General features: G+C 43.7%; 1 protein-coding gene across 1 annotated transcript; it reads left to right on the forward strand.

Moving 5' to 3' along the window:
- The first annotated feature begins 6,826 nt into the window (after positions 1-6,826).
- LOC115777483 (tiggy-winkle hedgehog protein-like) lies at positions 6,827-12,944 on the forward strand. Its single transcript, XM_030725400.1, has 3 exons — positions 6,827-7,286; positions 10,222-10,483; positions 11,928-12,944. The coding sequence occupies exons 1-3, from the start codon at positions 6,990-6,992 to the stop codon at positions 12,599-12,601; spliced, it is 1,233 nt and encodes a 410-aa protein (XP_030581260.1). The 5' UTR covers positions 6,827-6,989; the 3' UTR covers positions 12,602-12,944.
- The last annotated feature ends 3,242 nt before the right edge of the window (positions 12,945-16,186 follow it).

Below are 16,186 nucleotides of genomic sequence, written 5' to 3' on the forward strand. Positions count from 1 at the left end.
GATCCAAAATGCTGCAGCTAGAGTACTGACAGGGACTAGAAAGAGAGAGCAGATTTCTCCCATATTGGCTTCTCTTCATTGGCTCCCTGTTAAATCTAGAATAGAATTTAAAATCCTTCTCCTCACATACAAGGTCTTGAATAATCAGGCCCCATCTTATCTCAAAGACCTCATAGTACCATATCACCCCAACAGAGCACTTCGCTCTCAGACTGCTGGCTTACTTGTGGTTCCTAGGATACTTAAGAGTAGAATGGGAGGCAGAGCCTTCAGCTTTCAGGCCCCTCTTCTGTGGAACCAGCTCCCAGCTTGGATTCAGGAGACAGACACCCTCTCTATTTTTAAGATTAGGCTTAAAACTTTCCTTTATGATAAAGCTTATAGTTAGGGCTGGATCAGGTGACCCTGAACCCTCCCTTAGTTATGCTGCTATAGGCCTAGGCTGCTGGGGGGTTCACATAATGCACTGTTTCTCATTCACCTTATTTACTTTGTTTATACTCCACTCTGCATTTAATCATTAATTGATATTAATCTCTGGCTCTCTTCCACAGCATGTCTTTCTCTCCCCTCAGCCCAACCGGTCACAGCAGATGACCCCCCCTCCCTGAGCCTGGTTCTGATGGAGGTTTCTTCCTGTTAAAAGGGAGTTTTTCCTTCCCACTGTCACCAAGTGCTGCTCATAGGGGGTCATTTTGACTGTTGGGTTTTCTCTGTATTATTGTAGGGTCTTTACCCACAATACAAAGCGCCTTGAGGCGACTGTTTGTTGTGATTTGGCGCTATAGAAATTGAATTGAATTGAATTGAAAACATCTAGCTGTTTTTGCAAGCTGTTCCTTGGGCTGGGACAAGTATCAGCCTCTGGTACTAGGACATGAGATCAGTGCCAACAGTTCTGTGAAGGACCACCTGAGAGGTTCTCCAGACATTAGTCCATTATCATAGATGCTGAAATACCCAACTTTAGTTCAGAAATAAACATGTTGACATAAACAGCCCAACTCGTCATATGGCTCTTGAATTAAGGCCTAAAGTTAGTCATTAGGGGTGTGGTCACGTTGATTGGCAGGTGGGTTCTGCTTGCTCTGTGCTGATGTCACCTCCTCTAATTGGGATCACTGAAGCAGACTTCTTGGCCACGTTTCTGCTTTTGGTACATTTTAAAGCATTCATTTGACAAAGTATCCAAGAATTTTGTGCTTTCATTGTTCTGGTCTGAAATTCTAGCGTCTATATTTTAAATCACTTATACTGCACATGCTGTTAGTGCTGAATCTGAGCCAACTACAGGTGGGTGAAACTTACAAATATTAAATGGAGGGAATTGAATTTACTTGTATGTTGGTCAGTTCCTTGAGTAATATTTCATGTCTTAATATTGTCATTTTTCTCCTTTCAGAAGTACACTGTACTGCCAAAAGTATTCACTCACCATCAAAATCACTGAATCCAGGTGTTCCAGTCACTTCCACAGGTGTATAAACCAGCACCTAGGCATGCAGACTGCTGCTACAAACATCAGTGAAAGAATGGGTGGCTCTCAGGAGCTCAGTTTGTTCCAGCGTGGTACTGTGATAGGATGATACCTGTGCAACAAGTCCTGTCCTGAAATTTCCTCACTGCTAAATATTCCACAGTCAGCTGTTAGTGGGATTATAACAAAGTGGAAGTGATTCAGTTCAAATTTAATTTTATTTATATAGCGCCAAATCACAACAGCCGCCTCAAGGCGCTTTGTATTGTGGGTAAAGACCCTCCAATAATACAGAAAAAACCCAACAGTCAAAACGACCCCCTATGAGCAGCACTTGGTGACAGTGGGAAGGAAAAACTCCCTTTAACAGGAAGAAACCTCCAGCAGAACCAGGCTCAGGGAGGGGGGGGGGGTCATCTGCTGAGAGGGGAGAGAGACAGATTAATAATAACTAATCATTAAATGCAGAGTGGGGTATAAACAGAAAAGAGGTGAGTGAAAAAGGACAAACAGCATCATGGGAATCCTCGCAGGCCTCTTTACCACCGACAGGGTGCCGGTGCCTTAATTTGAACCGTTAGGCGGGTTTTCCACTGGGGAAGCACTCAGTGCTCGGCCGAAAAAACAGGTTCATCTCAGGCCCGCAAGCTAGTTGGTCTCGAACCAAGAACGCGTGACAAAAGCAGCAGAAGGGCGTTACTTTGCCGTCTCAACATCAAGTTTTCTACCATATTACATGTGTATTACAGGAGAAAAGTGAAGCGATTTTCACGGCTGTGAATTAGGTTGGGCTCTAAGGCTGAACTTGCTGCTTTGTATCAGTTCATATCACAGATAAAAGGACACAAAGTGCGTACTTGTCGTCTTGCTCTAATCGCTGTCTGTGTTTCCCTCTGTGCTGCACACAGATGCTGCAGTAGTTTGGTTTGGACCCTAAAACGTGTTCGCAGCACAGAAAGGGGAGCGTGTTCTCCCACGTTTGTGCGCTTCGGCTTCGTGTCCAGACGAGGACCCGCCCACACTCATACGTACAGGAGCGGTTCACAGAAACGCAGTGGGAACGCGGGCCCGTTCTTAAGCGTTTTGCCGTTCATTGAAACCAGCACCAGCACTGGCACGAGCACTGGCTCCTCGGTGGTGGAAAAGTAGCAACAGTGTTACTGGAGGCCAAAGTAATGCCATCCAGAGTAAGTATCTGGTTAGACACCATGTTTCTAAGATTTGTGGGGCCGAGAACAAGAACTTCAGTTTGATCTGAATTTAGAAGCAGGAAATTAGAGGTCATCCAGGCCTTAATGTCTTTAAGACATTCCTGCAGTTTAACTAATTGATGTGTGTCATCTGGCTTCATTGATAGGTAAAGCTGAGTATCATCTGCATAACAATGAAAATTGATGCAGTGCTTTCTAATAATACTGCCTAAGGGAAGCATGTATAATGTAAATAGAATTGGTCCTAGCACAGAACCCTGTGGAACTCCATAATTAACCTTAGTGTGTGAGGAAGACTCCCCATTTACATGAACAAATTGGACTCTGTTAGATAAATATGATTCAAACCACTGCAGTGCAGTACCTTTAATACCTATAGCAAGCTCTAATCTCTGTAATAAAATGTTATGGTCAACAGTATCAAAGCTGCACTGAGGTCCAACAGGACAAGAACAGAGATGAGTCCACTGTCAGAGGCTGTGAGAAGATCATTGGTAATGACCAACACACCAACATGTCAGAATCAAATTTTCAAAGCATTTGTCCACAATGTCATGAATGACTTCATGGTGGCTACTTACATCTTTTATGCACAGCATACGGGCTGGTTTTCTCATATTGATGTTTGGCTCAAAGAAATACAGATGTGTTTTAAAGCTGGTATTTTGGGTAAAGAATGACAAAATGAAGTGAAATCATACTAATCTGGTATTTTTGTACTGGGAGGTGTTCTTAAAGAGACAGGAGTGTCACAAACCATTTCAGTAAAGCTGAACTTACAGTCAGTATAAAATAAGTGTGTGTGTGTGTGTGTGTGTGTGTGTGTGTGTGTGTGTGTGTGTGTGTGTGTGTGTGTGTGTGTGTGTGTGTGTGTGTGTGTGAGTGTGTGTGTGTTAAATTACTGTGACAAATGGCACACAGTCTTTGAGGACTGGAGCAGCTCAACTAGTGGCTGCTTCTGAAGCCAACACAGTTTAAATCAGTCCTACAAGACTAATGTTCAATCTTGCAAATTGCACTTCCACACACTCAAACATGCACACAAAGAAGCACATTCAAAATACACAATACAGCACAATAACTTTAATCTCTCTCCATCTCATATATTGATCATTCTTAAGATAAAGGCTTTATTTAGAGTTTTTTAATCTGTTTTATTACAAATAGGAGCCCATTCCAGCCACCACAGGGTGAGAGGCCGGATACTTCCTGGAATCCTTCAGCATATTTCTAATTGTAATACTGTCATATAATAGCTGAGGACATTCATATTTTTCTTTACCACAGTTTAGTTATAAACCATGCAAATATGTTGGTTTCATAATTTATATGATGGCTCAAGTATTTTTACTTAATAAATTACTTGCACTATAATTACTGAGGTGACAGTTGATTTAGTTTCTCCCATATTGGCTTCTCTTCATTGGCTCCCTGTTAAATCTAGAATAGAATTTAAAATTCTTCTCCTCACATACAAGGTCTTGAATAATCAGGCACCATCTTATCTCAGAGACCTCATAGTACCATATCACCCCAACAGAGCACTTCGCTCTCAGACTGCTGGCTTACTTGTGGTTCCTAGGATACTTAAGAGTAGAATGGGAGGCAGAGCCTTCAGCTTTCAGGCCCCTCTTCTGTGGAACCAGCTTCCAGCTTGGATTCAGGAGACAGACACCCTCTCTATTTTTAAGATTAGGCTTAAAACTTTCCTTTTTGATCAAGCTTATAGTTAGTGCTGGATCAGGTGACCCTGAACCCTCCCTTAGTTATGCTGCTATAGGCCTAGGCTGCTGGGGGGTTCACATAATGCACTGTTTCTTTTCAATCACCTTATTTACTTTGTTTATACTCCACTCTGTATTTAATCATTAGTTATTATTAATCTCTGCCCCCCCCCCCCCCCCCCCCCCCCCCCCCCCCAGCAGATGACACCCCCCCCCCTCCCCTGAGCCTGGTTCTGCTGGAGGTTTCTTCCTGTTAAAGGGAGTTTTTCCTTCCCGCTGTCACCAAATGCTGCTCATAGGGGGTCGTTGTGACTGTTGAGTTTTCTCTGTATTATTGTAGGGTCTTTACCTACAATACAAAGCACCTTCAGGCGACTGTTTGTTGTGATTTGGCGCTATATAAATAAAATTGAATTGAATTGAATTGAATTGAATTGAATTGAATTGAATTGAATTGAATTAGTGAATGGAGATCTATAAGTGTGGCTCTTGATGGGATCATGGCAGAGGGAGCATATTTCTCCTGTTTTATCCTGGCTGCCTGTCCATTTTAGAGTCCATTTTAAAATTCTTTTTTTTTTAAAGTGCTTTTATTTGTTTTTAAGTCATTACTTGGCCTTGCCCCACCTCATCTCTCCGAGCTGCTGCACCTACATGCTCCTTCCTGGTCGCTCAGATCAGCTGAGCAGCTGCCCCTCGCTGTGCCGAGGACACAGCGGAGGCTCAGAGGAGACGGAGCCTTTGCTGTGGCAGCTCCTAAACTCTGGAATTCACTGCCATTGGGCATCAAACAGGCCTCCTCATTGGCCAGTTTTAAATCTGCTCTGAAGACCTACCTGTTTCATCTGGCTGTTTTGTTTTGAATTTATTTATTCATTTTTTAGGATAAACTGTGTATTTTATTGTCATTTATTTTATTTTATCTATGTAAAAAAATGTAATTACCTTTTTAAAAAGTTATTTCCCTTGTCCTGATGTGTTTCATGTTCAGCACTTTGGTCAGTGGTCAAAGAGCTTTATAAATAAACCTGGCTTGTCTATAAGCATGCAAAATTTTATCAGTGTGTTATGAGTGTGAGTGGGGCTGGGGGGACTATGCATTGAAATGTAATGAATTACTTTGTATCCTTCTTACAATTAGTATTGTGTGTGCCCATCTTCAGATGGAACTGACTGGTCCAGGCCATCTCTTCAGTTTTTGTGTCCCAGAACAAAACAAAAACTCAGCACTTGTTTCTTGATTTCATCCAAATAAGAGGAGTCCTGGAGTTTTGGGTGCGCACACATGTTTTAGATGACAACACTCTCTGCTGTAACTGTAGCTGCAGCCAGACCCCAAAACCCAAATATAGGACTAAAATGTTCCATTTGTGAAGTGGCTTTAAAAACAGCATCTACAGGAACACATTTCTAATGCTTGCTGTTTGCTCATATTAACTGAGCATCGGCTGCAGTTTGGCTGTGATGCTCCTGTTTTCTCTTAATGATTGATCGATTGATTGAAGCACACCTCACCACACTCATACTGTAGCTCCTCCTGACAGTGGCTCATTTGTCAGGTGCAGGCAGTTGAAGTAGCTGCTGTGGATCTCGATGTCACCCATACATGACAAACGTCTCCTCTTGGTTACTTGATCACAACTACTCTGATCTGAAAAATTGGCAAACACTCAACTTAGAAAGGTATCCGAGCCAGAGAGGCACTACTGATGGCCACCCAGTGCCACTACGTTTCATTTAGCTTTATCGATAAGGTCAAATTTTCATGCAGTTTGAGTGAGAGTTATGACCCGTTATCCACGTGTTAGTGCAGAGTGAGGGCCACAGAGTCACTGTTCCAGCCTGATTCCCCACTTAAGACTATTAACATAGTTTAAGGATAAGGATTAGAATAAATACTAATTCCAACACTTGAACACTTCATGCTGGGAGCCCTTGTATTTGTTGTTAATTGATGCAGGATCCAGTTTGATTCAGTAACAGGACGGTGAAGGCTGAACTATCAAGACTTGGGAAAAGTAGTTATTGATAATGAAAAATAAATTCTTTCTCACATAATTTTGTTCAAAGACAAACAAAAAAAACTACATTTATGTCCCATCGACCACTCGGAGCATTTACTCTGCATGCATTCAGAAACTATCATTCAGATTTGTCACTTTTCTTCTACTTACAGGAAAGAAGTTCACAAAGTTCTTCAGTGTGCTGAACAACAGAGAGAACGGCTCTGCTTTAAATGTGAACGCTGCTCACACTCATTAAACACAGCTCTGCTCTTTTTACTGTCTACATTATTAATGTTTTGAACGCAGGCAGTTAGAGGTGAGAGAAAGGGGGGGGGGGCAGAGAGGGAGACAGAGAGAGAGAAGAAGAGAGGGGAGGAGAGAGGGAAGGAGAGAGAGAAGGAGACAGGGAAGGAGAGAGAGAAGGACAGAGAGAGAGAGACCTTAAGTAGGTATGGCACCTGCGCTGCTCCCCGTGTAGTGCAAATAAAATCATTTTACAGAAAGAAAAAAGAAAAAAATTAGACCCTATACTGAGCCCAGTCCAAGGCACCGCCACACAGAACCACCAGAGATGGTCCTGATGAGAGTGATGCTGTCCGCGTTGCTCTGCTTTCTGCTGGCGTCCCCCGGCTCCGGCTGTGGACCCGGCAGGGGATACGGGAAGCGGAGGCACCCGAAGAAGCTGACGCCCCTGGCTCTGAAACAGTTCATCCCCAACGTGGCCGAGAAAACCCTGGGAGCCAGCGGCAAGTACGAAGGCAAGATCACCCGCAACTCGGACAGGTTCAAGGACTTGACTCCCAACTACAACCCCGATATTATTTTTAAGGACGAGGAGAAAACGAACGCCGACCGGCTCATGACACAGGTAGGTATCGGTGTTTGAGTCTGTCACGCTGCCGTTTTTGTCATCGTCATGTGGAGCAGGTGAGCGGCTGCAGCGGTGTCTTTACAGCCACAGCTGGCTGCAGCGAGCCGGGATAAACCAAGTGGTCAGAAACTTGCCGCTGTGCTGCGTTCACGCCGAGCAGTTAGTGAAGGCACATTTAGTCCGAGCTCATCACTGCGCCGCGTTTTCATCCCCAGGGTAACGCAACAATGAAAGAATCCGATCAACAGGTATTATAGTCACAGTTATTATATCTGTCCATCCATGTGGTTTTAACGTCAGAGGGACAACTTTACTGTAAACCTGATTCAGTTTGGAGCTGATTGAACGCGCTGCACGGGTCACAAACCAGAACCCTCAGCTGTGCTGTGGCGCTCACAGCAAGGAGGTCCTAGGTTCAAATCTGCCTTGGCTGCAACTTTTCTGTGTGGGTTTTATTAATCTCGGTCGCTCTTCCACAGTGTGTCTTTGTCCTGTCCCCCCTCACAGCAGATGACCCCCCCCCCTTCCTGTTAAGGGGAGTTTTTCCTTCCCACTGTCACCAAGTGCTGCTCATAGGGGGTCGTTTAGACTGTTGGGTTTTCTCTGTATTATTGGAGGGTTGGTTAATCTTACAATATAAAGTGCTTTGAGGTGACTGTTGAGATTTGGCGTTATATAAATCAAATTGTCTTGTTACCCACCCCTGGAGGGGGAACGGGTTATTCATTTGGGGACTCACACTGAATTTGTGTAATCGACCTTGAAATGTGGCCTTGTGACACACCCTCTGTTGAAAGTGTGGACTTTGAACTATGCAGCAGTTTTAAACTGTGTTGACAGACCAAGTAAAACTGGAATTATGATTGATAATTTACACCATACTTCTTGTATGTTGTCCTCATGTGTGAGGCGTTTGGTGCTAAAAGTGCTAAAACATCACCCCCCCCCCCCCCCCCCCCCCTCCATTCCTGTTGGTGGAAAAATGCACCACATCAACCAATCAAAAAATTATATGCCAGGGAGTGGCAGCTGGTTTCTGAGGAACAGGTGGAAGTTGTGGTGGGGCGAAAGACTGACAGCGATATTGATAGTGAGTTTTGAAATTTGAGAGATTTTAGTGTGTTTGGAGTGTATAGTTAGTGTGTAGTGCTGTGTGTTTAGTGTGCTGTGTAGTGATGGACAGGCAGATGCTGCCACCAAAGGCAGACTCAAACATAAACACTGTCTCCAGGTGTACAACAGGAGGAGGGACACACCTGGAAGTGTCAGGCCTGTGATGGGGATGGGAGCTGTTTTTGGCTGCAAACATATTTGTTCCTGTTTGTTCACTTTCTTCATTCCCTCGATTCCTTATATTGATTGTTCCTGATTGTTATTCTCTCACTGATAAAGTGGCCGGAAAGGCACAAGGACGGAACAGGTTCATCACAACGTTGCAGCTGCGTGGCAGCGAGTCACATTTCTTCGGCGGTGAACCCCAGATCACGTCGGTTCAGAGCGGTTTCCTTGTGTGCGATTCTCAGCTGGACTTTGACGTTGCTGTTTTTTCCTCACTGAGACGTGTTCCATACATTTTTCATCATTCACAACAAGATGCGCTTCTATCTGTATTATCGGACTCAAAGAAACTCCATACGGGACTCTGTCGCTTTCTCTGCAGACCGCTGCCATTACTTTGCAGCTCGGTGAGCGCAGCAGGCAGGCACACAGCTGCCCGACGGCGCTCCCAGCTTCAACTCGGAGAGCAGAAAATGATCAAACAAGAAAAGGAAGGTCATTTTATCTATGATTTTAGTTAGTTTTTTAAACTCACAACACAGTTTTAGTTAGTTATCGTTTTTTCCCTTTCATTTTTATTATTTCACTTAACGACAATGTTTTTTCAATTTCAGTTTTAGTTATTTCGTTCATTTTCGTTAACTTTAATAACCCTGCCAAGAACTAGAGCCACACGCCATCTGGAGCCGATCCAGAGTCTGGATTTGCAGCCTAACATTATGTTTTACACACTTTGTCTTTATAACTCCATCCATTCACTTCCGCTCATCCTGTTCAGGGTCGCGGGGGGGCTGGAGCCTATCCCAGCTGTCATAGGGTGAGAGGCAGGGTACACCCTGAACAGGTTGCCAGCCTGTCACAGGGCCAACACAGAGAGACAGACAACCTTTCACACTCACATTCATGCTCTCATCCACACCTGTGGGCAATTTATAACACATTCTCCTTTAATTTTCTCACTTTTGTAGATGGTGAGACATGTGTTACCAAAATTATAACCAGGGCCATAACCTGGTTAATTAATGTGTTATATGAAAGAGCACTGCCACACGTGAAAATGAATGGACTCTTCGGTGCTCTGCTGCTCAACGGCCCAGGAAGTTATGATGAGGTTTCTCTGAGTTAAAATGATATGCTTGGAGTTAAAATCATACTGACAGGAACATGCAGGTGCACAGGGACCAGGGGATGGTTTGTTTGGGTGTTGAACTGGGGCTGGCTGTGGCTCAGGAGGTAGAGCAGGTCATCCGCTAATCAGAAGGTTGGTGGTTCAATTCCTTGCTCCTCCAGTCTGCATGCCAAAGCTAGAACTGCCGGGGTATGAATGTTAGATAGAAAACACATGAATGTGTGTGTAGAAAGTACTAGCTGAAGCTAGAGTAGGAACGCTGTATAGAAGAACTGGTCTGTTTAACTTCACGTCCCATTTGGTGTTAAAATCGTGGGCTGAAGAGACGCTGAGCTGAAACAGGACACAAACAGTCATTTTTTCTCCTTTGGTCTGATTCAGTTTGTTTGGGTCTGTATTCACCAACACAGTCAGGCTGATAATAACTGGGAGTTCCTACTATGCATGGCCTACTTTAAATGTGGCTTTGAAGCTAATAAAAAAGATAAATGTGAGTTATGTGAATATATGTATGTCTCTTTTCAGAGATGTAAGGACAAACTGAACTCTTTGGCTATTTCAGTCATGAATCAGTGGCCTGGGGTTAAACTTAGGGTCACTGAGGGCTGGGACGAAGACGGCCATCATTCCGAAGAGTCTCTGCACTACGAGGGTCGGGCAGTGGATATCACCACCTCAGACCGGGATAAGAACAAGTATGGGATGCTGTCCAGGCTTGCTGTGGAGGCAGGCTTCGACTGGGTCTACTATGAGTCCAAAGCCCACATCCACTGCTCTGTGAAGGCAGGTAGGTGAAGGATGTTTGTCATTACAGCACAGGTGTCCATAGTCCATATGGCTCCCAGCTGCTGTAGCATGAGCAGACTCGTGGCTTGCTGTGACTTCAGATATTTGGATTATTGGTACTATTTACACGTTGGCACAATTAGACATCACACTGGATTACACTGGATTACACTGGATTACACTGGGGAAGTGTCAGGCTAAAGACGTTTGAATGTTCATGGAAGAGCAGCCAACTTTGAACCTTATTGTGTGGTATACAGATTAGATTAGATTAGATTAGATTAGATTAGATTAGATTAGATTAGATTAGATTAGATTAGATTAGATTAGATTAGATTAGATTAGACTAGATTAGATTAGACTTTATTAATCCCTTTGGGAGGGTTCTGTCAGGGAGATTAAAGGTCCAGCAGCACTTTTACATTGTAGGCACACAAAGAAGCACAACAGGAAAGAGACAATAATGATCTTCACACTGGTCACATAACTTTCATTAAGCCAAAGTAGTCGTGTTTTTGAACCTAAGTTTAATTGCAGTTCATTAGTTTATGGTGTGTGTTAAAACAATGACACAATCTTTGTACCCCACAGTAACAAAACACCTCACAATGGTTATTCATCACAGTGGATTTGAAATCAAACAACCAAAACGTGACTGAAGGGTTTCAGAACTGCAGCCAGTTTTATACAGCCGCCCATTTTCAGAGGCTCATGAGTAATTTTAATACTGACTGAGCAGCACTTTTAGCTGTGGCCACATCAGGAATCATTGTTAAACACTCTGAAGGAGGGAGCGGCTTCAAAGTCACCTTCATGAATGGAAACACAGAAAACTGAAGCCAGAGAGCCACAAACACTCTGACTCTGCTCTGACTTCAGGCAGTGACTGCAAATGACTTTCATTTAAGGATTAAATCAGCCCTTACATTTAAAATGGTCTTTATTTGGCTAATTAATTGTAAACCTGAAAATACATAAAAATAACTGCGGTTCATCAACAGCTGATCTAATACTTTTCAAACCTTTGTGATCCACCTTGGTGGTGCACAGAGGCAAGATTATAAATGATGGCTTCTTTTTCAAGTACCCATGGATGTAACTATGTTAGAAAACCCAGTTTTCTGTACAGGGGACTAACCCACTCGCACCCACCCACTCGAGATTTAAATGCATTTATTTACAAGACTGGTGTGGACTGCTCGGTGGCCTGTGCCTGGTTCTGGTAGAGGCCTGTCTTTCAGATGGGATTTCTTCCTCTCCATTGTTGCCACGTGTGTCCTGATATGGGATCATTGTTCTCCAATATTGTAGGGTCTATACCTTACAATATAAAGCACCTACAGATGACTGTGTTGTGAACTGGCACTATATAAACACAGCTGAATTAAATGTATAGTTCATGTGAAACATATGAAGACCAAGTGTTGCTGTTATTAATCTTCCAGAAAACTCTGTGGCAGCTAAGTCTGGAGGTTGCTTCCCTGGTTCATCCATGGTGATCCTGGCAGAAGGAAAGACTAAACCCCTGAAGGAGCTCCAGATGGGAGACAAGGTTCTAGCTGCTGACCAACAAGGAAATCTCGTTCCCAGTGACTTCCTCATGTTTATGGATCGAGACCGACACATTTCCCGAGAGTTCCGTGTCCTGGAGACCGATGAGCCACACGGCAAACTCACACTGACTCCAGCTCACCTTGTCTTTGTTATTACCAACAATAGCACCAACAAGAACAGTATCAGGGCGGTGTTTGCCAGTAATGTAAGACTAGGACAGTGGCTTCTCATTGTCAAGAATGACCAACCAGACCACCTCATTCCTGCGAGAGTGACAAGAGTTTATGTTGAGCAGCATGAAGGCTCTTATGCACCCGTGACCTCTCACGGGACCATCGTTGTTGATCGGGTTTTGGCATCCTGCTATGCGGTGGTTGAGGATCACGATCTTGCACACTGGGTTTTTGCACCGGTTCGACTGTGGCATTCGTTCTTGTCCCTGGCTGGGATGGTGGAAGAGGGCCGCGGTGTGCACCAAGCAGACGGTATCCACTGGTACCCAGAGTTCCTCTACCATGTAGGAAGCTGGCTTCTGGATCGCAGCTCCTTTTACCCCCAAAGCTGAGATATGCTTTAATAGACATTCACAGTGGAGTAAAAAATTCATACTACTACTAATAATAATGCATTCATCTTAAATAGCGCTTTTCTAGACACCCAAAGACGCTTTACAATTTCATGCACTATTCATTCACACCTCAATCATACTTGGTGGTGGTAAGCTACTAATGTAGCTGCCCTGGGGCAGTCTGACAGAGGCGTGGCTGCCAATGACCCCACTCATTCACAAGGCTAGACAGACACTGGGGTGCCGGGGTGGCTGTAGCTCAGTAGGTAGAGCAGGTCACCTACTGATCAGAAGGTCAGCGGTTCGATTCCTGGCTACTCCAGGCTACATGCCAATGTATCCTTGGGCAAGATACTTAACCCCAAGTTGCTCTCCGACCGTCCCGTCGGAGTATGAATGTGTGTGAATGTTAGTTAATTAAAAAGCACTTAGCTTAGTACATATGGAAGTGAATGGGAGTGCATGGGTGAATGTAAACATGTTGTAATAGCGCTTTGAGTGCTCATACTGAGTAGAAAAGCGCTATATAAGAGCTAGTCCATTTACCATTACCATTTACACAGATCTGAGGTCAGTGATTGTTTGCCTGCTGAGCCCGTAGCAACATGCACCAACAGCTAAGGGGTGCAAAGAATCTGTGCTATTAATTTGTGTTATTTTTTAACCCATCTTTCAGTATGCCACAGATATTATGTTTTGGGATCCTGTGTTTTCATACTTGGAGTCTGCAATGCTGTTCTCAATAATTACACCGTACTCCCAGAATTCATTGATCTGGAAACATCAGGAGCACGTTTGGCTGCTTCTCTTCCCTCCTTTGAGGGAATCACCATTTTTCCACAAACAGGAGTGATGAATGTGACATTTTAAAGGTGAAATCAGGTTAAAAGACATCATACATGACAGACGGTTATAAAATGTATTTGTATTTATTTTTTCCTGTATTGATAGTTTGCTGTTGGTGGATATATGTAAATGTTCAATTTGTCAGTGTTTATGAGTCTCAAAAACTGACTGATTCATGCCTTTAAGTGTAGCGAATGAATGCAGAGCTAATGTGATTCTTACTGACTGCTATGACCAATTGTATTTTCATGGATGGCTGTAAAGGACGACGTCAATAAATTATATTTTTGTACACTGGATGTTGACCTCACGTGGTTGGTGAAACATTTAGCAATCATTTGGATGTAGACTGTCAGGCAGACAGTCCACAGGTATAAGCAGTGATCAGGATCATCACAATATTAATTACATGTAAACAAAACAGGATTTGATGGTTTTCCATGCTATGGAGCACAGAGCACTCAGCTTATAGAGTTTATGCTAATCGATATGTAATCATTCCTCAGGTGAGCTGATTCTGGAGTTGGTCTAACTTCAGTTTTATTTACGTTGCACCAATTCACAGCAACGAGCCCCTCCAATATTAGACAATAAGTCAGGAGTTGAAAACAAATGTCACATGAGCTGTAACCGTGGCTCTGCGTGTGTCACTGCTGATAAAGTTATTCTGTTGTTCTTTGAGCCTTTGAAGGCCCTAAAATAAGCTGTAACTACAACAGCTATCCTCGATTACTCCGCCCGAGACGAGGGACGCCTCGGCCAGGTTGCCAGTCCTTTACTGGGCACACACCTGACCAATGGCACCACCTTGGTTCTCAATTAATAATCACTTTTCTATTGGACTGAGCAATTGGTCACTTTCTACAATGTTTGCAGCAGAATGCAAGAACAGCTCAAACTGAAACAGTCATGTGATCACATAAATGTAAGCAGCCTGAAGGAGGCTACAAACAGCTCATCTTTACTGGTGAGCCACAGGACTGGCTGAGGTAGGAGGACAGAAACCTTAAAATGAACATGTGCGAGGACGTGGAGGGAAACAGGAAGTAGGATGCAGTGTGGCTGAATTTTCTAAACCCACTTTAACATATTCAGATATGAACAGAAACCAAGCTGAGAGGAGGACGGCCTGAAAGTTTGTATCCTATGTTCTCAAAGTCTTGACTCTGAAATTAGTTGAAAACTCAGGAGGCTGCAGTGAGCCCACAAACAAGCCTCCATGTAGTTATCCAGAACGCCCAGCAGATGGGGGTGTTTACGAGCCTCAGAGGTTGCTGCTCTGCAGACATGGAACACTACATGGCTTTATGTGCCATGCATACGTTTCACAACAAAAACTAAAACAATATATTAAAGAGGTTTTATGTTTGACACTGTACATGCACATACATGTACATGACAGAATAATCTCAGTCTCATATGCAGCCTTGTGCCATAGCACAGATGTAATATAGGGAAGGCTGGAGGGTCACAGGTTACAATAAAATACTAAAGTCAACCAAGGCAGAAATGAATGCATAAACAAGCCTGGGAGAAACTAAGGGGGACAAAACACTTAACAGGGAACACAGTTAATGGGGGAAAGACACTGACACGAAGAACAGAGGAAAACTGAGGGCTTAAACACACACACACACACACACACACACACGCACACACACACACACACACACACAGGGACAAAACACACAGGAACACAAACACGGGGAAGACCAGAACAACATACAAATAACTAATAACAGAACACCCAAACAACAACAAAGAGGATCTAAACTGTAAGGAAATCTAAGAAAACACAACTACAAAATACAACAAAAACACAGCTTCACTAAAAGAACTCAAACACTGGGCCAGGACCGTGACACTCAGCATACAGTAATGTCCAGGGGCCTGTTCCAGGAAGCAGGGTTAGCTAATAACTCTGGTTTGTAACCCTAAAATGAGGAAACTCAGGTTTTCAGTTCCAGAAAGAGCTAACTCCAACCCTGAGTCAGTTGCCATGGTAACAGACCCTAACCTGTCTGACCCTCCCATTCACTTCCTCCTTCATAAAGTGTCTGTCAGAGCGTCAGAGGAGCGAATTCATCTGCAGACGTTTGTGTTTCTACGAGCTCTGAAATCCCAGTTAGACGTTAGTTTGTTATTTTGTAACATGAAGCTTTTACAGTCGTTCACTCGTCTGTAAGGACGGAGACAGCGATGATGTCACGCATTTATAATGAGGCAGCTGCAGCTGTCAGACTGTCAAGTCAGTTCCTCTGAAACATTTACTGTAGTTACTGCAGCATCACTGTTACATCACACTGATCTGGATGAAGCTGCTGACACAGAACACACTGTGGATGGAAAAATGTCCGGATCCTGGAGATGATGGGAATGTTTGAGTGAAGATGAGGCTGAAATGATTTGAAGACTTGAAAACTGAACGAAATGGATTTAAAGTGACTGAAATGATGTCATTTTGAAAGTTACGGTGTCTGAAATTCAGAGTATGAATTTCCACATATTTTCCAGTGAAAATCACCAAAATCATTGATCATCGGCTCTATAAACGGATCCGTAAACCGTGTCCGAGTCCACCCGCGCAGCAGGAGGATCCAAATGGATCAAGATTCAGACCGGATAAGGTCCAGATCCAGTTCAGGCTCCAGTCATTTTCCAGCTCTGGATCCGTTCATAATGGCTTCATCTTCCCGACACGATCTGCATTCTTTAATTAAAATGTCTCAGCCTCCC

The sequence above is a fragment of the Archocentrus centrarchus genome, unplaced genomic scaffold, assembly GCF_007364275.1.
Source record: "Archocentrus centrarchus isolate MPI-CPG fArcCen1 unplaced genomic scaffold, fArcCen1 scaffold_54_ctg1, whole genome shotgun sequence".
Taxonomy (NCBI): Eukaryota; Metazoa; Chordata; class Actinopteri; order Cichliformes; family Cichlidae; genus Archocentrus; species Archocentrus centrarchus.